Source organism: Histoplasma capsulatum, genomic scaffold, assembly GCF_000149585.1.
Source record: "Histoplasma capsulatum NAm1 scaffold_9 genomic scaffold, whole genome shotgun sequence".
In the NCBI taxonomy this organism is placed as follows: domain Eukaryota; kingdom Fungi; phylum Ascomycota; class Eurotiomycetes; order Onygenales; family Ajellomycetaceae; genus Histoplasma; species Histoplasma mississippiense.
This window is the reverse complement of record NW_001813974.1, coordinates 1,135,353-1,152,344: the sequence shown is the minus strand read 5'-3', so window position 1 is coordinate 1,152,344 and position 16,992 is coordinate 1,135,353. Positions and strand designations below refer to the sequence as shown.

The window sequence follows — 16,992 nt, the reverse complement described above, 5'->3', positions numbered from 1 at the left end:
TCCCCATACTATCCGGCCTCGACACCGCCCCGCGAAGTTGCTCCAAATATTGAAAATATAGAATAAAAAAGGCCCAAGGGAAACGCGATTTCACCAGGCAGAACGCGAAAATGGAAAAACTGAATCATTTTGACATAATATTGCTGTGGATGGACATGAGCTAAAGGAGGCAAAATAGTTTGAAAACGGAGGGGGCCCGCAGGTAGTATTACAGTGTGTGGATATATGTGCATGTGAATTAGATCGCTGTGAATGATCATATATTTCTATACATTCTCAGGGCGAGAGTGGAAGTCTTCTCTATATGTGAAGAAAACAATGCATGTGTTGTGGGGGGGGAAAAAAAAATTCCGGTATTGAACAATGTTCTATATGGCTGAACTGGAGAGTCGATGGCACTAAATTGAGATATGTTTGAAGTCTCGGGCGGAGGTTGATGGGTGACGGGTCCATAGCTAGCTTAAATACTAAAGAAAGATCAGGATCGCACGTTTCTCCATGGCCCACTAAATTGGATACCTAGGTGATACTCTCGGATGCGCGTCGGGTTTGTAGATGTAGGCTTCTCTATATCGGTGTCATGGAAAAGGAGTAAACTGTTTCAAGTTGTATCGATGGCGGGGGTTATATCGGATTCCTGGTTCAAATACAGGCTATCTCAAGAATGCAGACGGGACATTACTTTAACGTTCCACTTGGAGAGTTTTAACATATCTGATTGATATGCACATATGGCGGGCATTTACTGTCTCGGGTGAGTAGGGGCCAGGGGAGGAAATGGGCTGTTTTCCTGGGGTCCTTCTAAGGAGCGTCTATGTGACCCGCCATTTGTTTCTAGTGTTTCATGCGCGGGGTGAGTGCTATATACTGCGGTAGGGGGTGCCAGAGGAAGTTGGGGAGCGGGCGATTCAAGCTCAATGCTTTCGAGGCTGGTGTAGGTTAAGTCAGTCTCGTGGGTTGATACAGATATCGAAACCGAACGACGCGAAGGTGCGATTGATGAGTTGGATGAATATGGGGGTGGAGGGGTTTCAGTCGTTGCAGTTGAGGTGTTGCCGAAGCTGCTAGGAACAGACACTTCGGATGAAGCATCAGAGGAGCGATCATCTAGTTGAGGTGAAGCAAGTTCCCGCTCAAACTCGTATCTAGTCTTCTCATCCCGTAGGGAATCAGGATGCCCGTTTAAATTCGACTGGGCACGCTCAAAGGCGAGAGTCTTCTCATGAGCACTGATTGGACGCGGGGTATATCTTGGGAGAGGAGCCGTGGAGAGATATGGTTCATCTATACCCGGTGCATCCGTATCTCTGCCAACCCCACCACATCGACTCAAGCCTGCTTGAGGATCATGCGGCTGCTGATGGAGATTGGATGTGGATGGCAGCTGTTTTTGGCTGGGAAAGCAGCAGCACAAACTTCCGAGCATGGTCAAATCGCAGGCTTATACTTAAATACCGACAAGGAAGTGGATTTTTAGAAACTAGGAGCCAAAATGCCAAATTTATGAATCGCAATATGACACGACAGCTGAAAAACGATGCGAAGTGGTTCCAACTCCTCGAAGTTGAACTCGCCAGATCTATTGTTGGACGGGCATTGTGATGGGGATTAGGGTCAAGACGAACGGACACACGCAGGACATCAAAACAAAACGTCAACAACAACCAGAGCAGAGAAGAGGTGTCAAGGGAAGTTCCACGACGCCTCGCTGACAAGACAAACCGGTGGGATTAAGGGGAATTGATTGTTGATGCCTTCGGAGAGGTCCAACTGGGTTGCTTTTCCCTGTTCTGGATGGTCTGGTTCGCTTCTGCTCAGCCTCAGCAGAGGCTTGGTTTACAATACATTACACGGCTGGAATCCCATTACCTTCCCGGCATGGTTATTTTATTGGATGAAATGTAATTTACGGCGGTTTGCGTATTTACGTTTCAGTTAAACGTAACGTAACACGAATGCGGGGGATGAAGCTCCATCCGATTGGCTGCAGTGCGTATTTGAGCCTCGCGGATAAACAATAGTCCGCTGTAATTTTGAAGACTTCGAGTTCGTGAAATAAACCCGCTTGACTTTTCATCATCCCTTCAGCCTGCTAGTACTCTTTGTCACGCTCCTTAATATCAGACGAAGATTCCTAGCCCATGGCTCCGTTAGAACTCCAGGGCAATGATGACTACGAAGCCATCGCGCGAGCGGTTCAACCAGTACCCCGCCATCGATCCCACGACCCCGCCAACAATCAGAAACGAACAGATCCCTTCCAATTCGGCTCGCGCTATCTCGAAGAAGGCGACGATGTTTTTGAATTCAACGCGTGGGACCATGTTGAAACTGACGCTGACTACCGCGAGTATGCAGAACTTCAATACTTAAGGCAGAAAGAATCCCCTGTTTCTGAAGAAGCTCGTGACAAGTACAACGCGAACCCTTCCAAATTTTGGAATCTATTTTACAAACACAATGCGAGCAATTTCTTCAAGAATCGCAAATGGCTCCACCAGGAATTCCCTATCCTAACAGAGGTGAGCAAAGCCGACGCGGGTCCTCAGGTTATTTTGGAGGTTGGCGCTGGTGCGGGCAATTCTGCGTTTCCCATTCTTGCAAATAATAAGAATGAGCAACTGAGGCTGCATGCATGCGATTACTCAAAAAAAGCAGTAGAGGTTATCCGCAAGGCTGAGCATTACGATGAGAGGTATATGCAAGCGGATGTATGGGATGTTTCGGCTGAGGGCGAGGATTCTTTCCCCCCTGGCCTAGGGCCGGACTCTGTTGATGTGGTCGTGATGATTTTTATATTCTCCGCCCTTTCTCCTAGTGAGTGGTGCCGTGCGTTGAGGAACATTCACCAGGTTCTGAAGCCAGGTGGACATGTGCTTTTCAGGGATTATGGAAAGGGGGATCTCGCACAGGTGCGCTTTAAGGGTGGGCGGTGGATGGGTGAAAACTTTTATGTGAGGGGAGATGGAACGCGAGTATACTTTTTTGAGAAGGATGAACTAGCCCATATCTGGGGTCGATGGAGCCCTGAAACTGGAATTCCCGAAAGTAATGAAAGCTGGGCCGCAGACTCGGCGAACTCAGCTCCGGATGTACCGGATGACTCCGGGTTTGAAATATTAGCACTTGGAGTTGATCAGCGGCTGATTGTTAATCGACAACGGAAATTGAAAATGTACAGATGCTGGATGCAGGGCGTTTTCAGAAAAAGAAGGCCAAATTGCAGTCCAGCACTTCCAGCCCGGATACCGAGAAAGTTGAGCTTAACTGAGCGGTCACAATGTTTCTAGCCTGCTGTCATCATTGACAGACTCTTCATTTAGAATCATGGCCATATGGGGAGTGGAGTATCCACGCCGAGTTCGATTATGCAAACTCGATTTATACCCTTATCCATGTTAACGATTCTGGCCATGATCACCCAGACTTCCATGGCCCCATGGCCGCAGATTACAGCAATAGCAGTGGAGTTAATGGAGAGGAACTGTGTGAATCGAGGTTGCCCCTTTATCATAGCACTTTACACTCTCATTCAACCAATAACTGATCGGAGTTAGGCCAAACCAGCCAACGCGAGCATCTATCCCCTAACGTCACACTCCGTCCGGATCCTCTTTCGGTCAGTTTGCAAGCATATATTGAATTCGCTACGAAACGTGACTTGTCATGAAATTTTTATTGGGAAACTGGTGTCCTACGATAATAGATGCCGAATATATATAGAGTATAGATATACTTCAATCATCATAAATCTAATTAATGAACAGAATTACCTTTTCTCTGACAGTCAATGCGAGTGTCGTCACTGGCTTTAGCAATGGTTTGATCTCTCCCCAGACACATACATCACCAATCCCAATCGCGCCAAATTCCTCAATCCCTGTTCATGGAGACAAATCTGGCTCACATAATGCAGTCAAATGTTTTGTTGCACTACTTGCAACCTGGAAAAAAAAGAAAAGGAAAGGAAAGGAAAAACAAGAGAGAGGGAGAGAAAGAGAGAGAAAGAGAGAATGCAGGGATACTTCTCTGGTGATTAGTACCTATCTCTAGAACCGGTCAATCACAGTTCTATTAGATGATAAATTTACGGGGCTCACCACCTTCGCGGGATGCCGATAAATGCATTATGCCCATGCTATTCTGCGGGAATTCCAACGACGTTGATCTCCCACCTAATCCCCCGCCCCCCGGAGATTTAACAGGCCATTTAGTCCAGACAGAGAACATGAACGCATGTTAGAGAGCTTAGTTTTCTTTTTTTTTTTTTTTCGAGAAAGATGACTGCATCTAGACAACTCGGAGTACAACAGTCCGAGGGACGCCGGAGCTCAGTGAGCCGACCAGAGACGGATATTGGCAATAGCGTACTGTTGTGCGACGGTAGGCCGGCTGTAATGCGGAGTGGAAATCCTGGAGAGATTTTGTTGCTATTCGGGGGGTTGCGAGGCTATATAAAAATGGCTTCCTAACTGTTACACACCTCATCTCTGGGTTTACATTTAGCTATCACATTCTTCAATTTATCGCCATCTGCTTTTTGTTTTCGCCGACTCAAAGAAGCCTTTCGGATCTGGAGAAACCGTCAATTCCTCATCAATACGCTCTTGATGGCGCAACAAGCCATCCACAGTAAGGATGCCTCCCCTCCGGAGGAAGCTCCTGTGTCGGAATCTGGGGGGTTCCATGTGATTTTCAAGAATCCGTATTTGTTTGGGGTCGCTTTGGTTCGTGAGAGAAAATATCTAGTTGCTGTTGATGTCCTATAGCTAATTTTGCTCTAGTTCGCCTCTCTCGGTGGCCTTCTCTTTGGTTATGACCAAGGCGTTGTCTCAGGAGTACTCACGATGGAGTCTTTTGGAGCATTATTCCCCAGGATATATTCAGATAGTAGTTTTAAAGGATGGTTTGTGTCAACGCTGTTGTTGGGTAAGTAATCTGCTGTATGCGCTGATAGATTTGTTTTCCAAACCAGGCGCGACATGGGCAAACATGACTAGTTATTCTAATCACAATGTGCAGCTGCCTGGCTCGGTTCATTGGTGAATGGTCCTTTCGCAGACTATATTGGCAGGAAATTGTCCATTATCGTTTCTGTTGTTGTTTTCTTAGTGGGTTCCGCCATTCAAGCCGGAGCTGTCAATCTAGGGATGCTTTTTGTAGGTAAGTGCAATTACACATGCGCCTTTGTTTTCGAAGGTGAATGAAGTGCTAATGCTATCTTTCCATTACCAGGCCGAGCAGTTGCTGGGTTCGCAGTTGGGCAATTGACTATGGTTGTTCCGCTGTATATCAGTGAGGTTTCGTTGCCAGCAAGCAGGGGTGGGCTTATAGTTCTCCAACAGTGTAAGCCAGCTCTCTTTTCGGATAAATTACCCTGAACGATTTCTCACATTACTGGCTATAGTATCTATTACCGTGGGTATTCTCCTCAGCTATTGGATTGATTACGGCACAAATTATATTGGCGGCTCGCGATGTGCTCCCAACATCCCACACTCAGGCGGGAACCCCAGCTCTCCTGCTTTTGATCCATATAATGATGTAGATCCAAACGGCTGCGACGGCCAGTCTGATGCTTCTTGGAGGATTCCATTCGCCCTTCAAATCATTCCTGCCATTATCTTGGGAGCCGGTATGATATTATTCCCCGATTCCCCCCGATGGCTACTCATGAAAGACCGAGACGAGGATGCGCTTGCAACCTTGGGGAAACTTCGACGGCAGCCGACAGATGCCCCAACTTTGGTGGCTGAGTATTTGGAAATCAAGGCTTCTGTGATCGTTGAAAACACATTTGCTGCGCAGAAATATGCTGGTATGAGCGGCGTAAAGCTGCATGCGGCCCAGGTATGTAAATTTCCGTAACTAACGGTCAAGCTGCGAACAGCAGAATTACTTAACATTCTCCCAGTATTACTCCCTTGTAAGCACCTGGCCGAGATTTGAGCGTCTGTCGATTGGATGCTGTGTTATGTTCTTCCAGCAATTTATGGGGTGCAACGGTCAGTTGGCAATGGAACCCCCCAGCCCCGTTTTACCGCAGCTAGAGCAAGAAGCTTACAAAAGAGAACCCCAATAGCAATGATCTACTATGCCCCTACAATCTTCGGCCAGCTAGGGCTGGATGGAAACACGGTAAAAACCTTCAGATATACAAGATCACCATCCCAAACAATACCGGTTTTGTTCTCTAACAGCTCCATACAACCATTCAGACCTCACTCCTTGCGACGGGCGTCTACGGAATTGTCAACTGTCTCAGCACCCTCCCGGCTCTCTTCTGGATCGACAAGGTTGGCCGCAGGGTTCTTCTCATGTGCGGTGCCACAGGGACCTGCATTTCGCTTGTCATCGTAGGAGCCATTATTGGCAACTACGGATCGGCTCTTGTTGACCATGCGGGTGCCGGCTGGGCCGGCATTGCATTTATATACATCTACGATATCAATTTTTCCTATTCATTTGGTACGTTATCTAAACTTTCTACCCTTCCTATCCCCTCCCTCACCCTTTTTGTTGCCAAAAATAGTATGAAGGTACATGTGTTCGACTCAACTATCCCACTTGGAGAATCTTTGGTTGTATGAGAGAAAATCTGAGATGCTAATCCGTGAAACCCAACGCAGCAGCACCAATCGGTTGGGTCCTCCCTTCCGAAATCTTCAATCTCTCCATCCGTTCAAAGGCAATCTCGATAACCACCTCGACAACCTGGATGTGTAATTTGTCAGCCATATATATGTGCAGGACATGGGAAACCGTCCACTAACAAACCCCTCCTACCTCAACCCATAGCATCATCGGTCTCGTTACCCCGGACATGCTCGAAAGCATAACTTGGGGTACGTATATATTCTTCGCCGCCTTCTGTCTGCTTGCGCTGGCATTCACGTTCTTGTCATTCCTGAAACGGGAGGGAAGGTATGTCTTGTTTCGTTGGTTTCATTCCATGCGTGTTCCTCACACACTCTCTCCCTTTCCCACCCAGCATGTCTACCTGTCACCTGTCAAGCCCATCTGGAGCGCATCCCCCAAAGTGCCATCTGATATTTTGTGAGATATTTGGAAAGTAAATGAGTAACCCCCACTGTTCGACAACAAACAGACGCTAGAGGACATGGACCTAGTAATTGGCGACACGGCTGCGCATGAAGAGCAGCAACGTGTCGTGCAGATTGAGGCAGCACTGCGCGGGACGCCACTGCCGGGCGCAGCGGCATTGAAAGGTAGTCTATTTAACGAGGAGATGAGGGTGGAAAATGTCTAAAAAGGTCGAAGTAACCTGGAATTTTGAAGGTTTTAATTTCTGTACCATGCGACGACTGCGGGTATATAAATGATATTGGAGAGAGATGTAGGTACATGTATGTACATATACTCGTACAATTTCAGTCCAGAAATACTCCCTTGTCCAGATGATTTTTGATTTGCTACTTTTGTAGACCTCGGGTTATGGGGAGAAAGGAGAATGAAAAAATTGTTAAATATACCTCCTCCCTTCCACACCACCTTCCGCGCCAAAGCCCATCCAATCGAAAAACTCCATCCCAGCAGCAGCAGCAGCAGCAGCAGCAGCAGCGGGGCCAGGTCCACTGCCACCTCGAGCTGCAGCATTCTCCATGGATGCGATATCCTTACTCCCACCGCTAGTACCGCCTGCCTGATTAATATCAGCCTGCGGACCACCAGATCCGCACCAAGCAGATCAGGCCTAGAACCAGAAGCACGGCTAGTATCGAAAGCAGCCACTCCTGGAACTACGCCAAAGTTTCTCAAGTTCTCATGATTACCAGCCACGCCTGCGAAGAACGAATACGCATCGCTGAACATCATATCCTGATTCTGCGAGCCCATCTCCTGCGAAATTATACCAGCCATATTCGCCTCCCATGCATGACGGAGTCTCTCATCATCATGTTGGGCGGCACTATTGCTGCCCGAGGGTCCTGCTCCGGTCTTCGCAGAATTTGCGCTCACTTGTTGCGGAAAAGATGCGATGTTGCTGTTATTAATATATTGTCTGTGATTGCCATTGCTATTATTGCTGAAGGTTGGACATGATCCTGATGCTGATCCTGTGGGAAGAGGTTGTGGTGAAGGCGAGGGAAAAGAGAGCGGTCCGCAAAGTCTATTTATGACTTCCAGACAGCGTGCGGCTAGGTGGTTATTATTGCCCAAGGAGCTTTGTGGTGACAGGAGACAACGGACACTTTGGATATCGGAGAGCCAGGAAGGAGCAGACGGGGATGTCGGAGTTGTTATAAGGAAGAGAACGGGGATTAAGGCAGCTTGAAAGAGGAAATAACTACGTGATGTTAGGGACATACCAATATGAGTGATTAGCGGGTATGCGTCTATTAGCCTCGTTAGTACTTACAGCATATACCACCCATCTAACCTCATATATGGATTCATCTCCATATATCCCGATATCGACTTGATCGTTGCCCGTGCAGCCTGCAGACAACGCATCCTGCACTCCTCCTCTGCAGATTGTGGCTGGTTGGAGTCAGTTGCAACATCGGGAGGAAACGAAAATTGCGGCTGGCCCGTCTGCTTCCATCTTTGTGTGGCCCAGAGAAGTAAAATAGGACGCTATAAGATTATCTGGAAGTTCCAGCGGCGCCAGGAGAGACGCTTCTTGGCAAATATGAACCAAGGTGAGAGCTGCAAATTTGAGCTCTCATGATTGCTACTGTAATCGTCACGGTGACTATCATCACGTTCGAAAAAGGATGGTAATGAGCAGAGGAAGTCGTCAATGGGAGTCTGCAGCTTTAAGGTTTCTTCTGCTGAGAGATTGCGGTTTGATAGAAGGCGGTGGTAAAGTTCATTGGTTGTTAGATGGAATTTCGCTTGGGCGATTAGGCTTGAGTAGAGAGTTGGCTCATCCGTTTCAAGCGGTACGGCTTCCGTTGACGCTGTCAAAGCCTGGATGCAATGTTAGTTATATAGCTCCTGGTAAAAGCAGTTGGGAAAAGCATAGGCGTACGTTATCAGGGATATTCTGCACCTGCTTCGCATCCATAATGCTCGCATCAGGCAAGAGAATCGGTCTTCCAAATGTGATGGATGCACCACTGTCAAAAATGAACACACCCCACCAGACTCTTCGCCTCATTTCCCGTTGCAGCAAACTAATATTCCATTCTGGAAACTCCTTATGGAGACGCAAACTCAACGCCATCCGTATCGCAAGGCCCAAGTAATTCCAACCAGTATTAGGCTTGTTACGCTTTTGCGTATAATTGCTAAGGAGCAAGAACGCCTGTACACATGCTAAATTCCCTATCTCAAAGACTGACACATGTTGCAAGTATCGGTTGGCTTCATTGTAAAAAATTTCGTGGATATCCACAGTATCATCTCCGATGGTCCAGGCACCAAGGGCAAAAACCGTGTTAAGAAGGATCGGCCATGCATGGCCCCGTGGCCTAGGGATTTGTTCGCCGAACTGAGCTCGGAATGTTTCCTCGTGGAGGAATGGATAACTCGTGTGGTAGTTGGCAAAATATGCGTCCATCACCGTCTGAGCAACAATTTGTGAAGGTGCGATTCCGGGATGCGTCGATTGCCACATCATTGATTGGGAATCAAGCGCAACCTTACCCGCTGCCTCTGATTGAGTGGAAGAATTGACATCCCAACCACCCATAAGGAGTGCTCGAAGTGGCGCAACGCTTGAAGGACCACCTAAATCATGGTGTTAGTTTTTAGGCGGTTGCATTAATTATGCCACTGGGAAACATGTCGGGCGGGTTGTAACGTACCAAGATATCCAGCGCCTTCAGGCCGGATCGAAAGAGCTGCCATGCCATCTGATAGCTCGGTGAGAGTAAGTTCCCTTTCAGCCCAGCCGAACCCATCTGCAAGTTGAGGAAGGGCCTCTGACGAAGGTTCTGTAGCTACCGCAAAATATTTAGGGACAACCACGGAGACAGGCTTTTGATCGAGTTCCGGTTCTTGTCGCCGTTGGCCTTCTGACTGTTTAGAGGAAGATGATTCTAATAACGCTTCGATGTCTGCGTTGGGTAACAATGTTGAAATTGCTGCCTCAAGCTTTCGTATGCGGTCTTCAGCATATGTAAGGTTTCTGGGAACAACTTTGTCAACCTCATCTCATAAATCCTCTAATGGTCTTGCATTCATGAGTGTCACAAAGGAAAAGAAAACTTACTGGCGCGTCAAAGGAGTCCGAACAACTTTGGGACTATACACACACTCTCTCTTCAACTGTTTGCACAGCGAACATGTTGGGCGTTCTTTCGAGCACTATCCAGAACCCGCAAGACGAATATCTATCAATATCCATCAAAACATAATACAAAGCCTCGGCAAGCTGAATACCCTGTTCCCAGGATATCTAAAACGGACTTCACTGTACATGAACGGGCACACATCTTCGATTTCCGAAGCCTGCACTCATTACACTGTTTTCCCAAAGGAGAAGAAAGCGTAACGATCAGTATAAATCTCCATGAAATGTTTTTCCATAAAAGATGGCGATGGATGTTGCAAAAAGAAAAAAAGAGGTGTGAAATCCACGCCTGTGTGTCAACAGTATGCACTGATATCCGGAACGTCCAAAGGTCAGTCCAGATACAGCATAACGTGCCTCCTCTCCACAAATATAAACTGTGTGTGCTTGTTCATACCCTATTAATGTAGATCTGCACATTCAATGCATGGCTGCCCATGTCTCGGTATCGGAATGGAGGGGCTTGGAAAGTTGGGCACAGAAGCCCCCCTGATCTGGTTGGTGCAGCAGAGATAATAAACGTATAAATTCAACATACCGCAATGCTCTGCAAGGCTTGGCTCCAGCCTCCCCCCTGGCTCTGGTTTTGCAACTCCGACTGCCCAGTGGTACTCGTCGTTGGCAATCCTTCATCCATCTGCGAAAGAGAAGAGTAAAGTTAGACACACACATCCATCCACCCATCCATCCATTCATGGCTCAGCAAGTTTATTTGGCCACCACCCCCTGTAGCGGGCCATATCCATGATAGAGAAAAGAAAAGATGCGCAGTCAAGAGTGCATGCACTATCTAACAACACTACCCGTTCAACCCACAACACTTAGCCCTTGTGCATTGCTGGTCTTGCTTTCTTCTGGTCTCACTTCAACTTTCTCTCTGACCTAACAATCCTAGCAAGTTGGAGGAAAATCTCTTCCACGCCATGAAGCATGTAGCACAGAGCACGTATGTTTAGTCTTGTATATTTCTCGCTTCCCGCCCTGCGGGTCGGAAATCCAATCTCTTCCCTTGCTGTTCGTTCCTCTTCCCCGCATGCACAGCCATTGGCTCATACACAGATCAGATGGATGAACAAAATCTAAAGTCAGGGCCATTGTGCCATGCATACGCCTGCCCTTGCGTAGTGTAGGCGTTGAAATGTACATATATTATTGCATTGCACTTGTACTGTACAGTACATGCACCCGCATATATATGTGGGAGCGGCCACCACTTGACAATACAAACCGGTACAAAGGAGTTGCAAGAAAACGGCAGCTGCAAGAATAGCGCAGACACGCAATATACATGAAACGGTACGTAAAGAACTGGTTTGAATAAAGCAAGGCAAGGAAATGAATGAAACAGATGAAGAAGGGAAAAGAGAAGGACGGATATTATTGACAATATCAATGCAGAGAGAGCTACATACCTCTCAACATGAAGAGAGAGAAAAACACTCACTACTGAGAATATCAGTCATAAAATCTATCCCGAGCCCAACAACAACAGCACCACAGAAAAGGGCGCACACAGGACGCTGTACTCACTAGCATGGTTTTTCTTTTTCCGGTCTTTTCTGATGCCAAATTAGGTGCCTGGGACGACGCAGATGCCGTGGGGATAGCTCATGGGGTTATTATTTATTTATGGGATGGAGGGAGAGCTATGGGAGAGCTGATTCGTATCTCTCTCTGTTCTTAAAAAGGTGGCGGGCACTGTCAGATCCCTCGAGGGGGATGGTTTCGCGCGAGGAGATGATAAGGGTAATGGCGTTCTTCTCCCTCGTTGGATAGCCGGATGCGCAGCATGGATGACGTTGGGTAGCACTGCACGGGAGAGGGCGCCGGAGACATACGTACTGTACAAACGATGAGCATACAATAGCCGATTGTCAAAGAAGAAAAAGATTCAGCTTGGTGGGAGTTGAAAACACATCACGTGGACTCCGCTGGATTTTAGTCAATGATTTTATTGTATCTTATATTTTCTTTTAATGTACTGTCCTCTATATAACAGGCATGCAATCCAGAAGGCACATATTTATATCGATAGGTGTGTACCCGTGCCTAGGGCTCTTCCAGGGTTGGGATCTTGCCTCTGTTATCAACATCTATTTCTATTCTTTCCTCTTTATTCGCAAACAAGAAAAGACGAATAAAAGTCCATGTCACAGACAACAACTAGTAATTATTTATTTATTAACGTTTCATTTCTTCCCTCCCGCCTCTGCCTCTCTGGTGAGGGTGCTTCATGCAGCTGAAAATAAGAGTCAACGACCATCTAATGTCTAATGTGAATGGAACTTTTTTTCATTCTTGTTCCTTTTCCCTTACTCTTATTTCTTTCCCTTGTTTTTTGCTTCCCCTGTGTTTTATTTTGATCCATTCTGCGCCTGCGCATAGAAGGAAAGGAAAAAGGGAAAGGAAAAGGGGAGGGAAGAGAAATGAAATGAGGCACCGAATTGACCACATCTCCATAAATATTCTCTTTTGGGATGGCTCGTGTTTTATTTTGAATCACACGCCCGGTATCTCCCACTCAGTCAATTTGGGATGGATATTTTCGGGGGTGTTATTTGCCCACTTGGGTAATCCTGCAATGCACATAAGCACATAGGCCAGTGTGTAATGTGTCTCTTTGGAGGTGAAGGCCCTGGAGATATCAGGGGTGGTTTCGCTGGGCCTCTGAAACTCTTCCCAGCTCTACCATTTCCGTTCGTCCATCTCCTACCAGCTGGTGAGAGAGGTAGGAATCACACCAGATCCGGGAAGACAGACAGACAGATAGACCGATGAGGGACGATGAGCCGACAAAACATTTATACATCTATCTATCTAGCTACATCGTCAGAGACGGGCATTCACCCTCCGCACGGACGAATGCACCAGTGAAAAGATCCTGCATGGCCCCGTAGTGGAACAGGATTCCCCCAAGCACGGCAACGTGCCATATATTATGGCTGCCACCGAGGTAATCGAAGAAGCCAGGGAGCCAGCGTTCGGGGATCTGCATCGCATATATCATTGCACCCAACAAGTAGACGCCGAGACTTTTCAGTAGTGGTGCGTAGAAGTACAAGCACCATCCCAGGCTTCTTGTTAGGCTTAGTTGGGCGATGGGGGCGAAGCCTGTGGCTGCGAGGGTCACGTAGAACGCAACGCGCGCCCATGCCATGTCCGCACGGTTGAAGGTAGGGTGCCAGGGAAGAATGACGCCGGCGATACCCAATGTGGAGGTCGTGATGATGTAGATCCATCGGGAGGTTGGTTCACAGTAGAAGGCGGTGTATTCTGTAGTGACGATTGAGGCAGCGACGAGCAGGGATATCCCTGTATAATCGACGCAGGCGAAGCGTTCCATCAGCGGTTGTGAGGCGATGCTGTTCATTGTGTGCCAGAGCGTACTGCAGACGAGGCACTTGCAGGCGGCAATGAAGAATATGGCAGCAATTGCGATGTCAGTTTTGGTGCTGAGGGAGAAGTTCGGGTTGGAAGGGTAGAAGTAGAAGGCCACGGCGAGGACGATGAGCAGGCCAATCAGGTGCGACCAGATGTTGAAGAGTTCGTTGGAGAATGTGAATGCGGACGTTACACATTCGATCTTGGAGGTCGTGAAACGATAACCCTGCAAGATGTGCGGGTTGACCCTCCAAGGGTATGGAAGGTCGGAGTACTGGATTAGCCGCTTTTCATTGGCTAGTTGGATCGCGCGTTCGATGCTCTTTTGTAGAGCCTCCCGCGCGCGCTCGACGCTCTCATCCATAACCTCGCGGGCATGCGTGAGGCCCGGCTCCACAGCGCGCCATCCGTCGTCCAAAGTTCCATACAGACCCCGATCTCGCACAGCCTGCGCACCGGCCTCAAGCTCGCCGAGAAAATTCTCCATCAAACGCATACTGGCCTGGGCTTTTTGTTCGAGCGTTTCCTTCGTTGCCAGAGCCTCCTTATAGCGTTCCTCCAGCGTCTCTACCAGGATTTTTGCTCTTCGCTTGCCGCCTCCCATCAGCTCGCCGGAAGCATGGGAGCAGGAATCCCGCACGGAAACTAGAGCGGCATATCCTCGTCTTAGTCTTGCATCGATATGGGTCATATGTGATTGTCGATACTCCTCCAGCCATTGTAACCGCCGCTCCATTTCTGCGAGGAATAATTCGACCTAGAAAACAACGAAAGAATGACGAACATATTAACGACGCCAGCTCAAATGAATTTTCCCCTTTTCTATAGGCGGATGTGTACATGTAACTCACCCGCAAGAATATAGCGTCAGCATCATGATCGCAGGATAGTCTCCTATTGGTATGAAAGGAGTGTCGTCTCCGTCTGTTGCGTATGAAACCGGACCGTTCGTCCGGGGTTGCCAGGCCGGAAGCATTAGAGACTGGGTCAAGGTATGCGTAGGACTTAAAAGTCACGGAAGGGGCTGTACAAGCCATTATTGTGCTTGATTGACGATGATGAATCCCAGGAGGCGGCGGGTTGGACGAGGCTGGAGGGGGGGGTCACGTTGAAGGCTCCTCTTAGGTATCGGGATATGACTTGTACACGTAAACGTCGGTGAGTAAGAAAACGAGGGCAAGAGGAGCGGCAATCACAGTCTCAATTAATAAGGCTACAGATGAAATGGGAATTAAAGATAGACTTGGGAGGAGAAATTGATGGGAAATTGATCTAGGGAGCGTGAGTGGATGAGACAGATGAGCAAGAATGATAAGTAGCGGGCAATTAATTAGAGGAGCGGAGAGGGGATATATAGGAGCGGAACAACAGGAGAGAAGAAACAAAACAACGCAAAAGGAGGAGATAGGGTGGGGAATCGTTGCAGAACTAGGAATAAAAAGAAACGGGCGAAGAAAAGGCCTGCTCGCAAGCTGTCGGGGATGGAGCTAGAGATCACCACCGCCGCACTAGCCAACGCCGGCGCATCACACGGTTCTTGGCAGTATCCCGATCAAGCCAATCGATTTCGGGTGAGAACTCAATCTTTAACTTCCTAGCATCTTAATGAGTTTGTTATAACAACTAAGGAAGATTGAGCGATAAAGGAAACTCTCGCAAAGCCCCATTATCCTGTCGGTTTGAGTTACGCCGTATACCTAACGTCTCAGGCTATGTTGAGGGTCTTCTGCCACGGGCGTCATGCTGCGTCTTCCAGAGCAATCGCTGTGCAACGAGCGGTTGGCTGCAGTGACATCATGCTCTCTCTGATATTGCTGTCGACGATAAATAGCCGACTATCTGTGGATTTCTCTGTCGATATCAATTATCCCCAGCACTTTGCATTCTGGGCGAGTTGAGGTGTCGACAGCTGCATTAGTTAGGCACATAACCTTGCATGTGTCAATTCTAACTGCCCAGTCACATTGATTGGATACACAGCTATTCATAGAGAAAGGCTGATTTTCTCTCGCTCTCTCTCTCCCTCTCAGTGACGGGTCAGCTATCCCCACGCGCAAAGAGAGAACATGTTAATTGGGTCAAGTATGGCCTGGGAAGAAGGGGGAACAAGGGAGAAAGATCTCTAATGGCTTAAATTTTCAACTTGGTAAATTGTCTTTCTCCAGTGAACTTGAATGAACATGTCCGCCATGATAGATATTATGGGTGATTACTCCAAGGGTGCTCTGCATGACGATAATACAATTGGTATTTCCAGGAAGTTCTGCTATTTGCCAGGGTAGAAATTTTATATCCCCGACTATGAACGCTGTAGAGCCAGATGCCTGGCTAAACAAGGCTTTCAGCTTTGATATGGTTGCTGCACCTCTCTCCCCTCCATTTTTCCAACACAATTGCATAACTATCTGATTACCTTGTCGCATAGGACTTTGAACAGGGTGTGAGAGCTTCAAGTGATAATATCATTGCATGCTGCAGTGTTGCGTTTTTAGGGAAATGGTCCTGGGGGTGAGCAGATGAATACTTGTCAAGGCAGTCTTATAATCAATAAACGGATCAATTAATGCATATAAGTTGAAATTCTCTCTCACCCACTCTTCAATGTTTAACACCACACATTGATTCATGGCACTCTGCTACTGGCCCAACGGGAGGTTGACCAGTCCTACGCTAAAAGTAGTATGGACACAGGGACATGGGTCCAGTGAACTATAATAAAACCCGTCCCTCGTCAACCCCTCAGCGGTTGCAACGTCACGGAGTTAGAACTATGTACAGTATATCCGCAGTTCAAAGAGACTATGATGGAGAGTTTCACAAACCGTGTTGCGGTTGCAGCAAAGCCAAGCAACCCCACTCCATGCTGCTGCTAGTAACTTCATGCTTCCATCGAGTCTAGCAATTGCTCAATGGTTTGTGAAGCTGGTTTACCAGGGTACGTAGTTATATACTTCCTCGATAGAGAAGGTTTTTGAACAAAGTATTACAATCCTGAGAGTCGGCTGAGTTTGGTATTACTAGAGACTGGAAACTGAAACTAGCAACAGTGAAGCATTGCCGCGTCAAAATGAAGGAAACGCTGTTTGGCTTCTGCTGTGTGTGAACAACACGTATAAACAAATAGATTTTGTATTCAATTTCACGGGCAATATATCGCGTTTACACACGTTGGTTGGCCGCTCTTATGCGAAGATTCTGATGAGCGACGTTCAATGCTCAAACCTCCCCAAATAACGTCCTCTGTATGCCTCCAAGGATTGTTTAATCTATGTAGATATGCTTTGATAGTGATCATTGGGTGGTGGATCACATTCAACACGGTTCTTGAGACGAATAATGGTGCCTGCGTT

The 16,992-nt window shown here is 47.6% G+C and overlaps 4 protein-coding genes across 4 annotated transcripts; 2 read left to right on the top strand and 2 right to left on the bottom strand.

Annotated features, from left to right (window-relative positions):
* Nucleotides 1-2,141: 2,141 nt before the first annotated feature.
* On the top strand, nucleotides 2,142-3,271 carry HCAG_07819 (conserved hypothetical protein; the record flags this gene model as incomplete). The annotated part of the gene is made up of 3 exons (XM_001537460.1): nucleotides 2,142-2,522; nucleotides 2,550-2,912; nucleotides 3,182-3,271. The coding sequence occupies 3 exons, from the start codon at nucleotides 2,142-2,144 to the stop codon at nucleotides 3,269-3,271; spliced, it is 834 nt and encodes a 277-aa protein (XP_001537510.1).
* A 1,009-nt stretch (nucleotides 3,272-4,280) lies between these two features.
* HCAG_07818 (hypothetical protein) lies at nucleotides 4,281-7,115 on the top strand (the record flags this gene model as incomplete). The annotated part of the gene is made up of 11 exons (XM_001537459.1): nucleotides 4,281-4,383; nucleotides 4,507-4,727; nucleotides 4,785-4,929; nucleotides 5,023-5,163; nucleotides 5,236-5,346; nucleotides 5,408-5,850; nucleotides 5,891-5,926; nucleotides 6,219-6,468; nucleotides 6,630-6,729; nucleotides 6,799-6,924; nucleotides 7,109-7,115. The coding sequence occupies 11 exons, from the start codon at nucleotides 4,281-4,283 to the stop codon at nucleotides 7,113-7,115; spliced, it is 1,683 nt and encodes a 560-aa protein (XP_001537509.1).
* Nucleotides 7,116-7,483: 368 nt separating this feature from the next.
* On the bottom strand, nucleotides 7,484-11,306 carry HCAG_07817 (conserved hypothetical protein; the record flags this gene model as incomplete). The annotated part of the gene is made up of 10 exons (XM_001537458.1): nucleotides 7,484-7,659; nucleotides 7,701-7,979; nucleotides 8,331-8,357; nucleotides 8,712-8,934; nucleotides 8,996-9,696; nucleotides 9,774-10,096; nucleotides 10,181-10,213; nucleotides 10,402-10,433; nucleotides 10,800-10,898; nucleotides 11,301-11,306. The coding sequence occupies 10 exons, from the start codon at nucleotides 11,304-11,306 to the stop codon at nucleotides 7,484-7,486; spliced, it is 1,899 nt and encodes a 632-aa protein (XP_001537508.1).
* A 1,776-nt stretch (nucleotides 11,307-13,082) lies between these two features.
* Nucleotides 13,083-14,679, bottom strand: HCAG_07816 (conserved hypothetical protein; the record flags this gene model as incomplete). Its single annotated transcript, XM_001537457.1, has 2 exons — nucleotides 13,083-14,399; nucleotides 14,494-14,679. 2 exons carry the CDS (start codon nucleotides 14,677-14,679, stop codon nucleotides 13,083-13,085), a joined length of 1,503 nt encoding a protein of 500 aa, XP_001537507.1.
* Nucleotides 14,680-16,992: the final 2,313 nt, after the last annotated feature.